The following is a 22,739-nucleotide window of genomic DNA, read 5'->3' as shown; positions in this document are numbered from 1 at the left end:
GTTAATTGATGCAGATGGTGTGCCGCTGCTTCCTGGAACTGGCAGGAAAATTGTGTTTCATTTCTTTAGCCTCACACCTTTCATTTATACTGAAACAAATCTAGATTGAGAAATGCCACAGTTTTCATAAATGCAATCCCTCCTCCTAATTTCTGCTCAGCTGTTTCATCATTGGATGAAATAATTTATTCTTCAGCATTTCTCTCAGGGCATTTGGATCACATCTAAATTTAAAAAACAAAATTAAAAAAATTAAGACAAAGCATGGAACCAAATCAACATAGTTATCATAGAGATTTGGGAGTTTCAAATAGCTTTAAGGTTAAAATCAATTCCAAATTAACCATAAAACATATTGTTACAGGTACAAATATGTTGAGTACAAAAGATGCAGTATAACTTGTTAGATAGGAATAAGAATCTATTTCCTACACTAGCTATTCCAAAGGAACTATATATTATAGTATATCATTTAAAAATTTTAAAATACCCATTTTGATTATTTTACTCTAGGAGAAACCATCTTTTTCTTTAAAGCAACTTCAAACCTGTCGATTTCAGGTGCATAGAATCTAAATAGACTTTTGGGACCATCAAGAAAGCTCCTAAATATACTGATCGTAGTCATTTTTAGTTATGAATCTTTTTAACTCTGAAAGCCACTTCTTAGTTTAGGATTCAACATCTAGCCACGGGGGTAAGTTGTGATATTTGTGTTTATCCGTTCATTCTTTAAGCTGTTATTAGGTGATTGAGTATTTAGTATAATGTACGATTCTCTGTATTGTAAACACATTAGCTCATTTAATCTCACATATCACACAATGGAGCAAATATTATTATATGACAATATGTAATATACAAATATACAAATACATACAAATAAGGAGGTGAGTTAATATAACATAGGTGAGTTATGAAAGGTCATTTCTCCAAAGTGGAAGTCTTCAATATCACATTATCTGACTCTAATCCTACAACTTGGGATCCCTGAGTGGCGCAGCGGTTTGGCGCCTGCCTTTGGCCCAGGGCGCGATCCTGGAGACCCAGGATCGAATCCCACATCGGGCTCCCGGTGCATGGAGCCTGCTTCTCCCTCTGCCTGTGTCTCTGCCTCTCTCTCTCTCTCTCTGTGACTATCATAAATAAATAAAAATTAAAAAAAAAATAATAATCCTACAACTTCTCATCACACTGTGATGAGCACACAAGGTATAAAGTAACCAACCATCCCAATTTGCCTGAGACATGAGAATTTCAGTGCAAAAACTAGGAATTTACTATATTATATAAAATATGTAAACTACTCATTTTTACTTTGCCATAGGATAATAAAAGAATTTCTATGTCAATGCCAAATTACAATAAAATATGGAAATGATCCATTTTTATAAAACTAGTTTTTGCTACATGGTGAACAAATACTACTAAGAAGAGGGAAACGGGCAGCCCCGGTGGCTGAGTGGTTTAGCACCGCCTTCACCCCGGGGCCAGATCCTGGAGACCCTGGATCGAGTCCCACGTCGGGCTCCCTGCATTGAATCTGCTTCACTCTCTGCCAGTGTCTCTGCCTCTCTCTCTCCCTCTCTGTCTGTCATAAATAAATAAAATCTTAAAAAAAAAAAAAAGAGGGAAACAGATAATTGCACAAAAATGAAGGAAAGCCAATGTATGCCAACATTTTTAAGTGCCAACAATTGCCAGACACTGTGCTGACTATACATTTTCTCATCTAATTCTTTGAAATCCAGGTGTAGTAAATTAATATTATCCTCATTTTATAAATGTAAAAACTGAGAAAGTGAAAATAATTTCTCCAAGATCATGTAGCTAGTAGGTAGCAGGGCTAAAATTGAAGTTTTGTCTTTGGATCCATGTGTTTTACAATGCGAGGAATTTAGGATTTACTGATTTGCTATTCCATTATTTCAGTAACTCTTTTCTTGGTCTAGAATTCACTACAGAATGGTATTCCATTAAAAAGAAAAAGAAATTTAGTAGCTATTCTTTACCTAGTTCTGTGCTCAACAGTGAATTTGCTGAGAAGAACTATACACGATTTTTTACCTCCAGGGCATTGGGAGTAGGAGGCAGACACCTCCATAGTAAACACCAATACCACACCATAAGTGTGTCATGATTGTTTGATTAAGATGTAAAGAGAGGAGAAAGGAAACAATCAGATCTTCCTAAAAGCAAAAGTGATTCATAGAATTGACAATGGAGACAGTATTTAAGCTCTGCTTTTTCTTTTCTATGTATATGATTTTACTGGAAGAAGGCAATCTTCCAGGGAAGAGAGGAGGTACAAGTGAAGTCATACTTCATGAATTATAAATCCCCTAGAGAATTTGAAAAACAGGAATCGGGGACTAGGAGGAGATAAAAATGACACCAGAACAAAGGTAGAGAAGAGATTGTGAAAGAATTTATCGCCAAGAAGTTTAGACTTTAATCCTGGAGCTAACAACAGTAAGTAAAACAGGTTTTTAAAGGAGGCATTAGCCCTTCATGGTAATTGACTGTTTACCTATTTCGGTTCCCCATTCCACTCTACACTCCATGGAGCAAGGATCAGGTATCGATTGAGGATTGGATTTGTTTTGTTTTAGAGAGAGTGCGTGTGTGCTTATGAACAGGTGCAAGGCGGGGGAGGGGGGGTGAGGGAGAGCAAGAGGCTCTTAAGCGGCCTCCACGCTGAGCACAGAGCCTGATGCAGGGTTCAGTCTCATGATGCTGAGATCCTGACCGGAGCTGAAATCAAGGATCGGACACTTGACCAACTGAATCACGTAGGCACCCCTGATTGAGCATGATTCTTTGAAAGCCGGAGGAGTACTTGATGTGTAGTAGGCACTAAAAAAATGTTTGATGCATCACTGAATGTCTGAAATAATGGTTACATAAGCCTTAGCAAGTATAATTAGTAACTGATTATTTTAATAAATGAAGGAAGAGAAAACAAATTCAGAGTATGGGCAGCAATAACAGATTTTATATCGTCAGCACAGCGTAATGACTTACAGACTAACAGGGATTTGATAAAGTGAGAAGTCTAATATTACAGTAGGATTTCAAACCTGAGTAACTAGATAGATGGCAATGTTTTAAAGAAAGTTCAGGGGAAATGTTAAAAGATTTGATTTGAATTCAGTCGAGGATAAGATTCATTTGGGACACGATCTGATAGTAACTAGGCAACAGTATAAGGAAAAAAATCATTCCCCAGTTTTAGTACTTATTTTATGAATAAAAATAATTAATATAACTTTGTTCAAATTTATGTCATCCATATTTTTAATGCCTTAGAGGGATAGGAAAATTATTTATTCTCAAATCCATTTGAGATTATAATTATAATTCACTATCTCTATAACAGAAATGGGGGAGGTAGAAATAGATTAAAAATAACTGGCTTTAAAAGTCTAGAATTGTAACCGGGGGGGAAATAAAGCAGGCAACCTGTCATCCAAGTTATCGCCACAAATTTTATTACATGGTAGACAAAATATAGACATGATATAATGTTAAATAAGCTAGAATTGATTTAAATCTGTAATAGAGTTTGGAGGTCATTGCGATTTGTTTAGATTCTTGATATTACTGACAGCATATTAGAAATGGCCAAGCTGATACAAAATACTACATTCAGCAAAAACTCATTACTCATATGAAAATGTTAAATCTCTGTAATCCCCTTCTTTCACAGATCTTCTTGAGGCAAACAAACAACAAATATACTGTTTCACTCATGAAATATTTTCCCCACGTATCCTTAGAACATTTAAAGAACGCTTTTCTTCTGTTTTCTTTAATAACACTTTTATCATCATGTGGTTTCTCAACATCAAACATATCAAAATCATCTTGAGTATTGGGCAACTGAGAATTTGGAAGAAAAAAACCGTATTAGTCAATTGTTCATTAAAGTCTCAATTACAGAAAATTTTTTTCCTTATAATAGAAAAAAGATGATCTGGGATTTTGTGATTCATTGAGTTCAGGATATAAACAAGTGATTTCTTCCAAAGTTTTTATTCCAATGCAGTTTAAGATATACATAACCATTTCCAGGCTATTTTTTGAAGGATAAAAAAGTGAATGAAATTCACTTTTTGTATGACTTGTAGAAGTACTTTTCAAAAATCTCTTAACCTGATGAGACTTCTATAAAAGGATTTTGAGACTTGACTAACATTCAAGAACGTTGGAGTTTGTTGACTTCAGTACATTGAAAATACTAAGTTAATTCTGTGACATGAGGCCTTTGGGAAACTGGCTAAAATTGTAAAAAATAGAGAGAGAAGCTGAAATATTTTGAAAATATAAAAAGAGAATTAATCACCTCCAAATATATTTTCCAAGAACAGTAATGTATAGTTTTTACGTATTTGAAAATAGGACTGTTACCCTTATACTCATCTATTTTGTTGATTATAAAATGTGACCATAGACTGTAAAGTTGCTTGTAATCTTCACAGTGTAGCTAACCTCCCTATAGAAAACCACTAGGAAACAAATTACAGGTTAGATTCCAGCAGTCTTCTAATAAAACAGCTCCTTAGTTTAATAATAGCAGCTCTAAACTGATGTTACTGCACAAAATACAAAAGATGCAGAGCTCAGGTGTGAAACTTCTAATTCACAAGAAACTGGGGGAGTCTTCATTTGACTCTTTATTATCTTTAATGAGAAGATGAAACTTGTCACTGATGAATGTTAAGATCGCATCAAGTATCTCCCAAAGAGTTATAGATAGAAATAATTTCAAAGTACTTGGTATTCACATAGATTAGAATCTTGCTCAAACACTTCAGTGCTACTCTCTGAGGAATTATGAAAATTGTTGAGAATTTTGAAGTCAACTTGCTCCTATAAAGCACCTACTCTGCTCAGCTTTACAGAAACATCATTTTGAGAAACCTCGTGAGTGGGGATACATAGAAGTAATATATAGGGAATTTAGGAGAGAAAAAGAACCTAACAGAATCAGACACAACGTTTTATAGTGTAGACAATAGATGTGATGGGAATGCCACTATGGGAAATATCGCTGTGGGAGACTTTCAAGGAATAGGTGCAGCATATACATTCTGGGAGGTGTGGGGTGAGATTAGGGAGAGAAACAAATCCGTGGGTAATCCTGGCAGGGGAATGCCAGAAGGAATAGCAGAGGAGACAGGACTAAGCAATACAGCTAATGGAACAGGAGATGGTAGGGCTGGCTAGGAGAGAGGAGGTCCAGCACGGGATGAACCTTTCTGCTTTAATCTATAAATTATGTCTGAGACGCACCTATGGCATAAAAATTAAGAGCTTAAGCTCTGAGACTCTCTACCTGACACTGCCACTTACCAGCTGTTTAACTCTGGGCAAGTACTTTAATTTTCTATCCCTCAATTTCCTTATCTGTGTAATAGGGCTAATCATAATTTGTATCAATACAAGTGAAGTGCTTGCAAGCTCTTTTTATTGTATCAAGACTGACATTCTTAGGGAGAGGATTTTTATCTTATTTTATTTTATTTTGTTTTATTTTATTTTATTTTATTTTATTTTATTTATACTAAATATGTTTCCCTGGCAGCGATGGTCAAGGTAGATGAAAAAGGTATGACTCTAGGCAGGTGAATTTAGTGGTAACCCAATGTTTTCCCCTTAACTTCCATGATCCATTATAATTGAAACTGAAATATTGGTCTCAGAATTTTCATATTTAGTATCAAAAATGATCTTTTATGTTTGCATCAGACTCCTGTTTCCAAGTTCTCTGAAACCAGTAGCCAAATAAAAGATTTCATGACAAGTGGTCAGATTTAAAACCTGAATCTTGGGCAGCCAGGGTGGCTCAGCGGCTTAGCGCCGCCTGCAGCCCAGGGCATGATCCTGGAGACCCTGGATCGAGTCCCATGTCTGGCTCTCTGTATGATGCCTGCTTCTCCCTCTGCCTGTGTCTCTGCCTCTCTCTCTCTGTCTTTATGAATAAATAAATAAAATCTTTTAAAAAATAAATAAATAAATAAATAAATAAATAAATAAAACCTGGATCTTCTAGATCCTTGCTACAATAGTGCTGACAGTTCACTTGACCTCCATATTTTCTGATAAAGTTCTGTATCTGTATTTGAGTGAAATTAATGACTTTGAGGAACATTATGGAAATCCACCAAGATGGAAAATTTCTTTGGATCCTCATACTATGCATGATAAAAAGGGAGTTTTATTACTACATTTAACCTTTAGCACATCTTTCTTGAAAATATAGATTCAAATGTAAAATCTAGCATTTGCAGACATTGTACTAATTTGTTACAGTCACCCTTTTTAACCCATAAGGCTTTGAGTTCATAAAAGGGACATGAATTACAATATGAGATCTAATATTTCCGTCATTAGCACACATAATTCCTTTCCAGATCTTTTGTACTTATGAGGAAAAACTCTGTGCACAGTGCAGATTCAATTGCTAAAAATCTCAATGAGAAGCAAGAAATAAAGATGTAAAAAGTAGATATGTCATATATGTCTATTTCAGGTAAATATCATTTTCCCTTCATCTGAAATGAGTTTATCTTTTAAACTTGAGTGATTTGGCAGAACAAATAGATTCTTTTCTTTGAAACAATCTAAGTTATTTATGCTACATATTCTACCTAATAGAGGTATTGGGAACTGGTAACAGTTGCAAATAGATATGATAGAGAAGAGATAAATGATGTTCAGTTTCCGATTTTAGCTTGTTACTAGACTACAAAATCAGTTACTTATTTTTCATGTACTGCCATCATTGTTACGTTGATCTAATCTTTGTCCAATAAAGACATGATCAAGAACTATTGCAAAGCCCACCAACTTTGTAGCATCCATCAATCTACTGACATTTTTCCACTTAGAAGCCCTTAAAAGCAGACTATGACTAATGGTTTTTATAATTTCTTAAATTTATAGAAATTTCTCCTTTCTGCTTTGCCTTAGGAATAGTTCAGAAGTGTCTGGTCTAACGTAATTCAGCCGAGGGTACCACACCACTATGGGAGAAATTGTACCACAACTGCCAGAGCAGCTACAGTAACTGCATAAACCCTGACTTTAGCTTGTTGATTGTCTTTTAAGGAGAAATCAGGTCCAAAAGAACGTAATCTAAACAAGCGATTGCAGGGCTCTAGAAAAAGAAATGCTTAATTCCTTTGTAATTAAGGAATTACAAAGGAATTACAAAGGAATTCCTGAATTCCTTTGTAATTCAGTTCTTTTTACAAGCTCAACATAAACAAGGCTGTAAAAAATGGAGAGATCTCTATGTGTAATAGTAAGACTTTTGTAGAAGCATGTTGGAAAATGAAGTTCTTATTAATAAAATACAAATGATTTAGCTGACACAGCTGGAAATCTCTAACTGCAGCACATTTTTTTGTAATTGCTCTAATCTTGTGTGTTCTCTTGCTCTTTTTGCAGGCAGACCAGTAATGATTGTGGTGGAATATATGGAGAATGGATCCCTAGACTCCTTTTTGCGGGTGAGGTGTTCTTTTCTGATAGCATTTAAATAAGCTATTCTGAGTTCTAGATTTAAATCATTTATCATAAATTAATTTTCGCATAATGTTATTCATGGATTTTTCCATGAAGAATAGCAGCGTTTTCTCTAGGGTGCATTTCTCTGATACTGTGATACATTAGTGTGTTACTAACGGGAGGAGTATATACACATAATAATATAATTAATTTCTCCTATAAATTCACATGCCATATAAATATATATATATTTCAAATGATGTTATAAAGAGATTAAGTGAAACTCAGTTGCTTTGCACAAACATTCGTTTTGCTTTATCACATTTAACTATTCAGCATGATGTTTAATGCATGATCTATAATACTGAAACCCTTAAATTGATATATATTTACTAATAATGACTCAAGTTCATATCAGAAAACTGGTATTAGCCCTCTTAAGTTCATTTGCCTGACTTTCAGAAGACAAAAGAAATCATGCAAAACTCTAGCAGAGATCTGTTTCAGAACAAAACTTTTTAAAGTACTCTTTTTAAAATGACTTATCCTAGTGCTCGCTTTGGCTGCACATATACTAAGGTGACTTATCCTTGAGGGAATGGTGTGTACAGAAATCATTTGTCTTATATAGTAGTAGAGAATAACAGAGCTGAGAAGGCACCATGAAGTTATATTTCAAATGTATTTATAATGCCTTTAATATTTAAAAAGCCATAATGTGCTACAAAAATATTCATTGATAAAAAAATACCCATAAATATAAAAAATAATCACTACAGTAAATATTTTTCATCCCCAGGAGAGGTTACATATTTGAGTGTCACTGTATTCTTATTTATCTGTATACAAAGACATGGCCATTTTTCTTATAGCATGACTGGACTCTTGCTCTTTGGAATGTGTTACACTATTTTTTATCTTTTCATATGATAAAAACAGTCTCGAGCATTCTTTCTTCACTTTATTTTTTTGCTTTACATCACTTGGTTGGGTTCTGCATCTCATTTTTCTCTTTTGATATCATTTTAATTTATTTTTCTTGAGTTCATGCCCTCTTCTTCCAACTTCTCTATTAGCGGTGATGATATATTTACCCTGCGACTGGACTTGATGTCCAGATTCAATGCCAGAAGCTGAATTCAGCAAAATCATCAAGTTATTACAGAGCAATATGCCTTGTACAATGCAGACTCTCAAACAAGTATGCTCTTTAAGGCAAAATGAAATTCATAGGTGTTTGGGCACATGAACTCTTTGTTGTTTGTTTTATTTTTCTACAGCCATTCTCAGAATGTTTATAGCTTATATTCATTTCTCCTGTAAATGTGCTAAATTATTTTAGAATAATTTATCAGGACCACCTATGGTACTTTGAAATGCATGTATAGTTAGGCCCTTCCATTATGTTTATTCCAAAGCTCATTTCTATCAGACACGTACCAAAATGACTTATCCTTTAATGATGCTTAAGATAAGTTTTGGGAGTTTTTTTGTATCAACTTTATCCTAGAGCTGAACATAATGGCAAATAATGTAGCACATTCTCAATCTAAATTGCTGCTGAAAATTGGATCAAATGACTGCCACAGCAAATTAGGAGAGAATTGTTAGCTTCAGATATACTTCTTATCCTGCTGAATCCTGAATTAATTAAATACATTACAAAGAAATGCTAATATATCTAAAATATTTATTTTTAAAAAATAAATAAAATAAAATATTTATTTATAAACACCCTACTACATGTTTAAAAGTGGTATATTTCATGATTTAAATTTTTTAAATTAATATTTTTCAGCTCTTATGAATTATGTAGGTAAGACACCATACAATCTGGGAAAGAGTAGACATTCAGTTGATGGTCACGAACATTACCACTGCTATGAGAATCTTAATATATGTTATTCATCTTGGCTCTGTCACTTCCCAGCTGTGTGACCCTGTGACTTGGGCAAGTGACTGCCTTCTCTGTGCCTGTTTATTTAACTATAAAATGGGAATGTAAAAAAAATAAAAATAAAAAATAAAATAAAATGGGAATGTAGACAGCATCTACTTCATACAAGTGTCATAAGGATTCATCTGGTCAATTATTGTAAAGCTTACAGAATAATACATGACATAGTGTAAGTGGTAGAATAAAGATTCAAACTCGGGTCTCTGACTCAAAAAGTCACGTTCTCATACACTTTTTTTAAATGAAATTACTTATTACTTCTTTTTATAAGTCCACTGCCATCTCCCCATGTGAACTTGTGTCCCGTCTGCACGTAGAATTTCTATTAAAATAAGAATCACATGCACAGGGAAAAAAAGCCACAGGGCCAAATACTCCCTTCTTACCCTTTTTTTAATATTCTTAACTTTCTTTGTAATCATATCTCTTTTATCCCAGAAGCTCAAAGTGCTATATAAACTTTATGTCAATAGCAGATACTCAACTCCCCATGGCAAGTGGAAATAAAATTTATAAAGATATATATCCCACAGATTCCCAAAAACGGAGTCATTTTTCAAACTACTGCTTTAGAATTTGATAATCAAGGCTTCTGTGAGCACAGAAAGAGGAAGTGGCTAAGTGCATTGCATTGTAGGGAAGCTATCCATGGCTCATTAATAGCATTCTGTGCTTACTAGAAGAAGAAAAGATTTCCCTTTGGTCTCCCACATATTTGAAAATCACTTCAGTTTACTGTTTTATGTGAAAGAGTGGTAGCAAAACTAAGTACAAAATTACAGTCTAGTGCTAGTGGTGGTGGCTGGCTGGCTGTGATATTGCACTGGATTAATAAATCTTACACTGTTCAAGATCTTTATGGACATTCCTCCGGATAATATATTAGTAAGAGGAGGTGTGGTTAAGTACTTGTGTTTGTTTGTGTGTATATGTGCGTGTATGAGCACATGCAGAAGGGGTGTAGGTAGGTATGTAACTATATGTGTGTTTTTATTTTTTTAAGATTTTATTTATTTATTCATGAGAGATACAGGCAGAGGAAGAAGCAGGCTCCATGCAGAGAGCCCAATGTGGTACTTAATCCCAGGACCCCAAAGGCTCAACCACTGAGCCACCAAGGTGCCCTATGTGTGTTTTTAATTTTAAAATTAAATGCAGCCTGGGCAGCCCCGATGGCTCAGCTTGGCGCCACCTTTGACCCGGGGTATGATCCTGGAGACCCAGGATCGAGTCCCACGTCGGGCTCCCTGCATGGAGCCTGCTTCTCCCTCTGCCTACGTCTCTGCCTCTGTGTGTGTGTGTGTGTGTGTGTGTGTGTGTGTCTGTCATGAATAAATAAATAAAATCTCAAAAAAAATGAAATGCAACCTTACTTAGCAAGCAGACCATCAGCCCTGCTGCCAGAATGTATGACCTCACTGATGTGTAAATATTCCTAACTTTTCCAAAAAAATACACTAGTGCAAATTAAGTGTAATCTTGACCATCATCCCTGCATGGTCTCTCTCAAACTATGCGTATGGATTTCATAGTTTTTGTGACACATACTTACATAACAACTGCTTGCCCCTAAATCTTTGGTCTTCCATTTTTATAACATTAAGTAACAATTCAAATAAAAATGGTTATAAAATACTTAAAAGCTTTGAGATACCATATTCCAACCACAAAAACTCATCCCTAGGCAGCCTGGGTGGCTCAGTGGTTTAGCGCTGCCTTCATCCCAGGACTTCAGGATCGCCTGGAGACCTGGAATCAAGTCCCATGTCGGGCTTCCTGCATGGAGCCTGCTTCTCCCTCTGCCTGTGTCTCTGCCTCTGTGTGTGTGTCCCTCTCTAATGAATAAATAAATAAAATCTTTAAAAAAAAATTCATTCCTATTTTATGACATTTGTTGAATGGATTTGTTTATCAAATCACACAATTCAGTTATACAAAAATATAATACCACTGGTTTCAGTAAGGTGTTATATTGTGTGTTCATGTGACAGCCTCTTGCAGCCACCTCACACTCTTTGATATGAGAGAAAAGATACAGATATACTGTTTGCAAAACACAGTCACATTAGCAAGCAAGGAGTGTCATCTATATACAACAAAATAGATGGGGCAGGGGAATTAATAAAAACAAAAGCAAATAAGATCAGATTAAGTCAGGAAACCATAATTCAAAATATAATCTGGAAAAGATGCTTAGTAGTAAGAAGAATGTGTGGAAGGTGGTGCTACCAACTGATCTAAAGATACAGAGTAGAAATAAAATGGGCTGGTCACTGGCAGATGATGAGTTTCATTTGGGTTGTATTCCATTTGAGATGTCTATGGAACATGCAGTGAAAATGTCCAGACAGCAATTAGAAATACAAATCTAAAGATTGGGAGAAAAATATTGACTAAAGTCAAGATCTTATAGTCGGTAGCATAAAAAGTGGTTATGAAACCCAGACCATGATATTTTTTTCTATGAAGAACTTTTAGAGAAAAGCAAGGAGTTGAACAAGGTTGCAACTCTATGATATGCCAACTAAGGAAGCAGCAGGGTGGAGTCTCCAAAGGTAACTAAGAATAAGTGGTCAAAGAGCAACAAGAAGGGAGATAAGAATCCTGCATGCCAGCCAGGAGCAAATAGGCAACTATATCAAAAATAGAGAAGTTTGAGAAAACAAAGACTGAAATGCATCTGTGGGACTTACTACTTATGAGGTCCTCAGTGACTCAACAAGAGCATATTTAATGGGTTGGTCTCCAGCAGAAGTCAGAATGCCAAATGAGAATGAAAAATAAGTAGGAATTGGTAATGGAGATGGAGACCTTTTTTAAAAAATATTTATTTAGTAAAAATTAGGGTAGATAGCAAGGCAAGAGAAAAATCAGATACAAGTAGGCAAAAAGAAAAATGAAGGATATTTTTTAATAGAAAGGAATTTAGACAATTTATACACTGGGAGAGAGGAAATTGAAGAGAGTACATTGGTAAGACAAACTGTCTCAGGAGATGGGAAGGTTCAAAATCAAGGACCCAGGTGGAGGGTTGACTGTGTATAGTCAATAGCAGCCTCCACACCGTCCTTGTTTCATGGGAGGACTGTTTCATCCCAGGACTGTGTGTTGTGGATCTAGAGAGACCGACGGGAGGCACTGGATTGAAGGAAGTGATACCTGGTGTTGTTGCCTTTCTGTGTGAAGTAGGAGGAGAGTTTATTTGGAAGTTTGAGAACAAGCCTTCATTAAAGGTGAATGTTTAGAATAACTGCTGAAGTTAAAAAAAAAAATATGTAGCCAATCACTGATCAGACCAAAGAAGGAAGGGGAAGGGAGGACCATCAAGAGCAGGTTCTGCACCAGGAACAGTTTTTCTCTGGGTCCCAGCAAGGGCAACCGGTTAAAAATTGTTTACCAAGGTGTCTCATGATAATGCGACCCGCATGGCCAGAAGTGGGTCTTGAGCACTACTGGCCCAGTAATTGAAACTGGATACATGTATCTTCCTCTTCTCCTGCCAGACCATATCTTTTGTGTTAGAGAAGGTAACATAGTTTACTGATGCTGACATCCAGCTGATTCTGGAGGGGATGGATGTGTTCCAGCAATGGCATGCATGTTTCCGTGACTTTCTGCAAGGATGCTCGACAGTGCATCCCCCAGTGCAAGACTGGAGATAATAGAGGCTAGCGTGTGTGTAGAACAGGTGCAACAGAAACACACCGGTATTAAAAGGAAATCAGGATAGTGGAAAAAGATCTCTTGGCTAAGCAGCTGGTGAATCCAGGCTAGATAAAGAAGGAAATAAAAAGGCTTGAAAGACTAGAGGTAAATAGAGATATCATCTGCTGGGAGCTGTTACGGTGTAGAGGAGGAAGTAGGAGGTATAGCTGTATGATGAGGGTGAGAGAGCTGAAGGAGTGTGCCTGAAGTAGGATATTGGCAGTGGCTTATTAGAGCCAGATCATACCAGCATGTGAGAGATGATTATTAAATGGTCAGGAATTGAGGGAGCTGGTTGTTAAACTGTTAGTAACTTGAAGTTGGCCATAATGGAAATATTTACACCACAGACATGGGCAAACAGCACAGCTCAGGGCTTGCTTGTTTTTTCTCCAGAGGGCCAGTTTACCAACACAGTGTATTGATACTTATGATTTCTGAAGTGAGGCAGGCTTAAGGGTGATGGTTTCCAGGTGTGGACCTATAAGCCAGTGGCTAGAGCAAAAAATGAGGATGGATGTGTTTAATTAACTACTGTAGATGGCATTTACACATGCGTTCTCTGAGTCAGGCATTATCCCAATCCCATGCACCAGGTGCTTACACCAACATTATGAGGTAGGTGTTAATATTGTCCCCGTTTATCAATGAGGAAAATGAGGCAAAGCATAATAGGTAACTTGCCCAATGTGAAACAGCTGAAAAATCATTCACTTATTTTTTTTTTTTGCACAAATATGTATTCACTGACTATAGTGGCCCAGGTACTGTTCTGGAACCTAGAATACAGAAGTGAACAAAACAGAAATAAAAAAACCTAGTGGCAAGAGAAATAAAGATTTAAGCAAAATATATAGTACATCAGACAGGGAGAAAAAATAAGAGAGTGGAAGTGAGATTAGGTTTCAGTATTAAATTGAATGAACAGGTGAGCTCTTACTGGAAAGTGACATATGAGTAAAGATGGAAGAAGGTGAGGGAGCAAGCCAAGTGGCAATCTGGAGGGAAATAGTCCGGAGTAAGAACAGCAGGGGCCAAAGGCCTGAGGTCGGAACATTTTATGCCCAAAGAACTACAAATTAGATCTTTATTTTTACGACCAAATGCCTGTTTTGCCTAGGACAGTGCTAATCCATGCTAGTACCTCTTCATAATTGTTAATATTGACCCTTTTACCCTGCAGTTGGGTTAATAAAATAGGTGGTCACCCTATGGTTATGGCTAACATAGCGTATGTAAGGGGAAAGGTGGTAGAAGATGAAGTTAGAGGTGATGGACGCAGAAAGGGACTCAAAGGTTGAAGAGAAATGATTCTCAACCTTGGTTACACATTATAATGATTTAATTTAGAGAGCTCTTAACAATCCCAAATTCCAGCCTGCATCCCAGGTGAATTAACTCACAATCTCTTGGTGAGAGAGCTGCATTAATATTTGTTCAAAGTTCCCCCATGAGTGTAATATGCAACCGAGTTGTAAAAACAGTGAATTGGGGCATTGTAGGACGCTGTAATGTGTCTGCATTTTCTCTGGATAAGACATGAAGCTATTGTAGGGTTTGGAGTAGAGAGAACATAATCTGACTGTGTTTTTACAACATCACTCCGGTTGCTAGATTCAGAGACTATAGTGAAGTATAGATAGACGGAGAGAAATTTGGAAGCTTTTGCAATAAAAATCCAGGTAAGGAGATGACAGTGTCTTGGATGAGGATTGTTGTAGTTGAGTTGATGGAAAATACTAGAGTCTATGGTGTATTCTGAACACAGAGCTGATGGAATTTGTTGTTAGATTGGATAAAGTGTACGGGCAAAATGAAAGATTCAAGGACATCTCTTATCCATAAAATAAGGTCAATAATAGGCAATAACTACTTCCTACAGTTATTGTGATTTTGTTATGGTGTTAAATGCCTAATAGACCTACACTCCTAGAACATGTGTCTGGGCACTTATTAAAGTCTCCATAATGTTATCTATTATTATAATGTATTTCAGAAGATATCACTAAGAGTTTTAAAGTTGTTTTTCTGTTACTTCCCTGTCTGTTTTTCTCTAAAGGCTAAAAATAGTTTTAATTTTCACCATTTAAAAAAAATCTAGATATATGTCAAGAATATGAGTATTTAAATAATACATATCAGTGCATATCAGCATTCCAAAAGCAATGTGAGTCATTTGAAGACTTTCCTTGAACAAATGCAAAGCAAATATTAATTTAAAAAATTAAAGGGATCTTTTAAATATTTATGTAGTCAAATTATAAATCTACTAAAGATGGCATTTTACCTTATGCTTTTTATATATTAATAATGAGAGCTGTATTTTATTAGCACACTTTTCTTGTAAATTGTGTTGTGTAGAATTATATTTGTGCTGGGGTATGAGAGCAAAATTAATCTACATTGCATTCATTTGATATTCAACAGTGAAAAAAATGAAGTCACATTTACCTACCAATACCCTTTTTTTAAAACTGTAAAAGTTATAGCTGGATTAATCCCCTTAGTTGCTTTTTTCAGAAAAAAAAATACAAAACTTCATGTAGACGAATGTTATTATTTATCCTGCATGTGCCAGCTTAATGCCAATACCATTCTAAAAATAATGTGACAGTAAGCATCAAAATATATGAGAGCAGGGTGTACTTGGAACCAAACATATGGCTGGCTGAACTTCTTATTTTTTTTTTTTTGAACTTCTTATTTTTTTTTTGAACTTCTTATTTTTAAATTAGAAGTTAGAGCATCAACTTCCAAAAGCCTGAATTTATCTCTTTAAACATCATAGTACTGTAAATATGTTGTGTCATTTGTAGTACCTGGTACCATGAAATTGTACTATAATTTTCCTTACTAATTCTTCTTTTGCCTACAAGTGTTTATGCTGATTGTTTAAATTGAGGTGTAATTCATAATTACAGTGATGTATAGAGATGTTCCATGCACTTTCCTGAATTCCTCTGTGGTCAATCTCACATCCCCATTTGGACCATATAAAAAATTTTAGAGAACTTAAATATTAGACTCAAAATCTTGTAGTTCCCAACCATGCCTGCAAATCAGAATTGCCCTTCTACATTTTATAAAGTGTATTTGCAGACTCAAGCAGATATATTTTTCAAAAACTTCTTTGAGTAATTTTAATGCTCATTATTACTTTTGAGTAATAACAATGCTTCATCAAGATTTTAGCATTCTGTGACACCCTTCCCCAGATGTCAAACAAACAAACAAAAAATTTAAAGTTTCTTGGTTTTACTTAAATGATGCACACAGTGGCTAGTATAGATTGCATTCACATAAACCTAACGAAAGGGAAAGGGAAAGGGAAAGGGAAATGAAAGGAAAGGAAAAGGAAGGAAAGGAAAGGAGGAAGGGGGAAGGGAAGGGAAGGGAAGGGAAGGAAGGAAGAAAGAAGAAAGAAAGAAATCAAATTCAGTTGTAAGCTTTGTAAACTAAAGCTATATTATATTCACATTAACTTTAAGTTCTTAAAATGTAATTCCAAAATCCAACTACCATGTTTCACAAATCTATATCTACTTTTCTTCCTAGATTTTTTAGGCATGTTAGAAATGACATTTTTAGTTTCCTTGTGATTGAAATTTCTGTTATTGGTGGCCTCTCCCTTTCTATAACTAAAAATATAGCTCTGCCTAATTTAAGTGCAAATACACAATAACTACAAAAAATAAAAGCCTCTAAGGATTTAGTAAATATTCAACAGGAAATTACAATGAGATTTTCAATGGGGAAGGCCATAAGAGCCAAGACTTTGGTAAAAATGAGATACTGACTCTTCTTTGTTTGGTGGTTATTTTAAAACAAAAATGACTTCGTCTTTTCAAATCTATAAATAATCTTAGCCACTTTTTTTTTCAAATTCAGGAGCATTTTTCAAAGTCACAGCATGGTCGTCTTTCTGATTTTGAAACATAAAAACTGAATGTTAACTTTAAACTTAAGTTATAGAAGTAACCCTCCAAGGTCTGTTTTCTGCAAAGTCACTTATAAATCGATTGTTGAAAACTCAAATGCATTTTCCCATAAATATTTCTTTTAAAGATAGTGCTTAAGTCCTAGGCAGATCCATAAAGCCTCTTTAACTCAGACCACAGCTAAAGGATGTAACTTCCAATAAGGAAGAGGGTCAGGAGTTTCTCTCAAAAACCAAAAAAGAGAGTTTTCCTCCCTTCTACAAGACTTGCCTTGGGCAACATTTTTTAAAGACCATTCTTCTGTGGCATCTGTCCCTTTCTTCATGTCCTCTTCCTAGGTCCTCAGATATTCAACTTTAATGGTTTTAAATCCCTTGTGGTGGCACATACTCCCCATCTCCTCTTATCCATGGGCTAGGTCTCTTCTACATCACAGAATCACCCATAACGGTCCCTGCCTCCCTCCCAACACTGTCCCCTAATCTAAGTTCTCATTCTCTTATCACACAGGCCTTGGCTGGATATAAGATGAAACTAACTCATTCTATCATCTGTGATCCACAAATACTATTTTAATTCCTCCAGGGGACTCTGCATCTTTTACATGGACTTATAAACCCAAATAGATTTTTTTATTTTATTCTGGAAATAACACAAAATAAGATTGACTCTCTTAGCAAAATTTTAAGCGTACAAAATAGTATTATTGACTGTACAGTGTTGTACAGCAGATCCATAGAGTGTATTCATCTTGCTTAAATGAAACTTTATGCTTGTTGATTAGTAGCTCTCTACATCCCCCTGCTCCAGCCCCTGGCAACGCTGAAGTTGGATGACTAGAGGCTTAACAAAGTCCATTGTTTACATACCTCAGTCTTTTGTAAACCACTTTGTGGGGTACATTTTTTGCATTGCCATTTGATAGCTCAAGCCAGCATTTTAGAAGTAATCATTTTACAAGGCCTTGGCTAACCCTTCTCTTTGTGTCATTCTGTTCTGAAAGGCTGGTGCCATCCCTTATAACTTGTGGTTAGTGAACCAAAACTGTCTTTTGACATTCATATGAATCAAACTTTCATTACCTCATTTTAGGGCATAAATTGTCATTATCCAATAGTGTTTATTATACCAGATTTGTGAGGAATCTTTGAAGTTGATTTATTTACTGAAGGTAACCGAGACGCTGCATAGTGAATTGGATTCTCTGTAAATGTTTGCTAAATGATGACATGCAATTTTTATTAATTCTACTCTATAATAGCCTATCATCTACCAGCTATAATACTGTTTATCACTCATACTTATTTCAGAAAACTGAATCACTATAATTATTTGCTGTATGCAAAGGACTATAATGCACTTTCAACAACAGAATTTTAGGACAATGATTTATATTGTTTCCACAGACCTTTGATAGTTTATAAGGCTATTCTGTTGATGGGCTCAACATCACTATTCTTCAGTGAATACCTACAAAGAAATAAAGTAGGAATCTGTATAACACATTTAGCCCCCTTTTCCTCATTCTTTAGTGAAATGTAAGAGTCTGATGGTCATAATCCGTCAAACCAGGGTCTTATCCTCAGAAGTAAAGGTGGTTTGCAAGTGTTGCTAATACTTCTATTTACACATGATTTTCTCAGAGAATCTCTTATAGTAATTCTAACTTTCCATGAAAAATAATTTAAGAAAATATCCTACTACTGACTAGAAGCCTCTTCATTCCATTAAGAGAAGAATAAATAAATTTAGTTCAGTTCAGTCCAGTGAATATCTATGGACTATCTATGCCAGGCATGGTGCCAGGCCCTGAAATTTCAAAGATGACCAAGACAGTTGCCCTAGATGAGAGTATGTTCAAGCCAGTGGGAGGGAAAGACATATACACATATGGTTTTAGCCAGTGTTGGTGTAGACAGGATGCTTTGAGGGCAATAAAGAAAGGGAACTTGGTCCAACTTTATTCCTCCACTCTAACTTTATTCCTCCACTCTCCTACCAGTCCCAACCTCCTTCCAACCTGTGATAGGTACTGCGAGCTAGGCCTTGAAAATAGATCTCCAGTGTGATTCAAGCCACCAGTTTCTTTTTCCTGTGTTATCCTAATAGCTTCCAAATTAATCTGTCTGCTGAATCTTCCTATGCAAGTCAGAGTATATTAGCCCTCAATTAAAATGCTCCTCTAACCTTCATTACTTTTAGAATAGATTTCGGACTATTTGTGTACCTGATTCAGCCTATGCCTACCTCTCCAGTATCCCTCTTACTCAACAAGTTCCAACCTCACTGGCTTTTAGTCATTAAGCATGCCAAACTCATTCTTGACTTAAGACATTTGTACCTGCTAGGAACTATTCACAGCCTCTATCATATCCCCCTTTTTTTCCATATTACTCCAGTTTATTTATTTTCTGGTTCTTTATTACTGAAAAGTATCTCATTTATTTCTTAACCTATTGATGTTCTGTCTCTGTGCCCCCAATACAATGTTGGTGCAACTGGAACAGGCACCTTTCTCATTTGCTTCCCACTCTAACTCCAGCAATTAGAGCAACAAGTGACCCATAGTGGATGCTCCTTGAGTATGATTTGGAAGAATGAACTTGGAGATTCAGCCAGAACCTCCTAGAGGACATAGTGCTTCTCATGAAAAATTCAGGTGACCAAAGACTAGAAGGGCAGTCCTGGAAGAGGGAACCGTATAAGCACAGCATATCAGACATGAAATAACATGTTGTAGGAGTGAATTGAAGACACACAACAAAACGAATCCAAATAAGTTACATGAAACTAGAGATAGAAGCAAGGGTCATGTTTTTGTATTGAATACTACACTTTACTCTCCACTGAAGGTCATCAGTCTTAAGGAAAGGGGTGACATTCTGAGGTTTGTGTCTTCATAGAATTTGAATATATATGTATATATATATTTGTGTGTGTGTGTGTATGTGTATTTTTTTTTAATAGAAGATAATGACTTCCAGACAGCAGAGCACTCAAATCCTACATTTGTCCTCAGTGCAGGCTAAGGACTTGAGCTTAAGATACTGGATTGAACTCTGAAAGGCTTAAAGTATTCCTGCACAATCTATGAGGCAAGGCCTTGAAAAAAATCATCAGGAGCTTGCATTACTTGCATCACGAAGACAGTGTGAGATGCCAACAACTGCTCAGATCTGTTGGATGTTTTGCTCCAAGGTTCCAGAGAAAGTCTAGGGGCGCTCTGCAATTTTCCTCAGAAGTAGCAGGCATTAGTGTGTCTAGCTTTCAGAAACCACTTTCCTGTGGGACTTACCCTCTCTGGCATGTAGAGGTTAAGCTCCATGTTTCTCAGCAATCAGGCTGAGAGAGCAAGGAGAAAGAAGGATGAAGACAAACTGAATTCTAGCTACTAAGCTCGGAGATGCAGTGTGTAAATATGCCACATTCGCTCTCTTTCATTTGAATCTGCCTTACTGGGGAAAAAAAAAAACATGTGTCATAAAAAAATTCATAGTTTCTTTTTGATTAATCTCTAGCAAGAAGCCCAAAGATATTAAATCTCAGCGCTCTCACATTTCTCTCCTCCCCTCATAAACAATTCAATTCAGTTTGAATTAATATTTATTGAGTGCTGACACAAGGCATGGCAGTGTAGTGGATGCTGTGATAGAACCGCTACATTAAAGGGAGAAAAACCTGTGTCCTATCTTAAGAAAAGAAAACAGCCTTTTTTATACAAGACGATGGGAATAATACAGCAACTAGTGCACTACAAGATGGTATGAAAGGTTGTTGAACTCAGTCACCATTTATTAACCATCCACTATATTCAAGAAAAACAGAATGTCCTAACCCACACTGGAGGAGGCTATGTTGACAAGGACTAGAAAAAGGAGTATAGATTTTTGTGTGAAGAATAGAGTCGCATCATTTGTAGAGAAAGAGATTTGTGCTGTACCTCAGGTGGGAATAAATGGGACTGTTCCACTCAGCGACATAGATAAATAGATTCTCATTTGTTGGGTTATCTGGAGTGTTCCTGTTTGTTTTTGGCTAATTGGTCCCAGAACTCTTTTAGACCTTGCTTTTTTAAGCCAAATTATGCTTCCCAAACTAGGCCAGACTGGGTCATTATGGCAAAATTGGAGTCAGCTCTTTTCTAGACAACTCCGATTAAAAAGGATACTGGCTCTGGAATTAGACTACCTGGATTCAAATCCTGACTGCACCATGTAGTAGGTTATTAAATATCTTTGTCCTTCAGTTTGACCATCTATAAGATGGAGATAATAACTACACTTATATCACAGAGTTGTTACAACTATTGACTAAGATGGTAATACAAAGCTTATAACTGTAACCGGTTTGTAGTGTTTAAGGAATGTTAGAATTTTCCCTCCCTAAAATAATATGGCAACAATAGCAATGAGTTCCTAAAAGTGTATAAAACTATGTTTGAAGCCTCTTTTTCATCAAGCGCACATTTTATAAATGAGAGAGAGAGAGAGAGAGAGAGAGAGAGAGAGAGAGAGAGAGAGATTGTCACAGATAGGGCACCCAGGGAAGCAGATTCTAAAAGGAGATACACGCAAAGAAACTTCACTGAGAAGAAGCATTAGGATCATCATCTTTAGCCCTATGAGTTTTAGAGTTATGGCAACTGATAATCCTTAACTGAGTCCCGCTCTGGCGAATGGGCTTGGCTAGAGAAAGTCATCATACCCAAGATCATGGCACCTTTGCAGAAGCATCTTACAGCCGATGATTGATTGATGTAGGAGTACAAAGAACCCAGCCCCTTTTCCACAATTTGAACCAACTCTGAAAAGTTTTTCCAGATCCAGAACATTCCATGGGATATAGTAAGGCCTTTGTAGTGAATGCACTGCACTTTAAGTTCTCCTACTACTCGAACTTTCTTTTTTCTATCACCTCACAGATGTTGATCCTAAGAGTATGTAATCAGGGATCAAAATTTAGCAAAATTAAGAAGTTTTACTGCTTCATCAAATATGTTCCCATTCTTATACAAAACTGTCTTCTTTTTGTTTTGTTCATGTGGCATAGAAGAATATGAGGATAGAGGATGCACGTACAGTTTGTGCTACTACCTTGATCCTTGATTTGTGTTAAGGTCTCTGCAACTTTACCCACCAGAGTTTTGTACCATTGTTACAAATATCAATGTAGTGAAAAAGGCAGATATATATCTTAGTGGTATTATGAAAATAGTTTTGACCTCATGGACCCCTGAAAATATCTTGGCCATGGGCATTAGAAATAAATACTCTGCATTATATAGTCCCGTGACAGAACATGGAGAAAGTGGTTTATCTTCTTTCCAAACACCAAAATCTCATTTTTAATGAGGCCAATTATTCTTCTTGGAACTGTGACTACTATGATGCTGAAAGAAAGCATTTAATTTAAGTCTTTCCAAATGTTGATGATAAGAATAGATACAATAATTTTGAAATAATTTGCATGAAATGAAAGAGGAGGGAACACTCCCAAACACATTTACAAGATCAGTATTACCTTGGATAACAAAGCCAGACAGAGATGCTGAGGAAAAAAAAAAAAAAGAAGAAGTATGTGAGATATCACCTCACACCTGGTGGCAACACGGAGAAAGAATTCTC

The 22,739-nt window shown here is 36.1% G+C and overlaps 1 protein-coding gene across 7 annotated transcripts in view; it reads left to right on the top strand.

The window, feature by feature from the left end:
• The window catches only part of EPHA6 (EPH receptor A6), an 867,085-nt gene that overhangs the window by 712,388 nt on the left and 131,958 nt on the right, over positions 1-22,739 (top strand). For all 7 annotated transcript variants that reach the window (XM_041755016.1, XM_041755005.1, XM_041754987.1 and 4 more), the window contains one exon: positions 7,456-7,517. In XM_041755016.1, the coding sequence (XP_041610950.1) occupies positions 7,456-7,517 (62 nt within the window). The remainder of the gene's footprint in view (positions 1-7,455; positions 7,518-22,739) is intronic.

The sequence above is a fragment of the Vulpes lagopus genome, chromosome 1 (genome assembly GCF_018345385.1).
Source record: "Vulpes lagopus strain Blue_001 chromosome 1, ASM1834538v1, whole genome shotgun sequence".
Classification (NCBI taxonomy): Eukaryota; Metazoa; Chordata; class Mammalia; order Carnivora; family Canidae; genus Vulpes; species Vulpes lagopus.
Note: the sequence above shows the minus strand (reverse complement) of the source record. Positions and strands in the feature narration are given on the sequence as shown.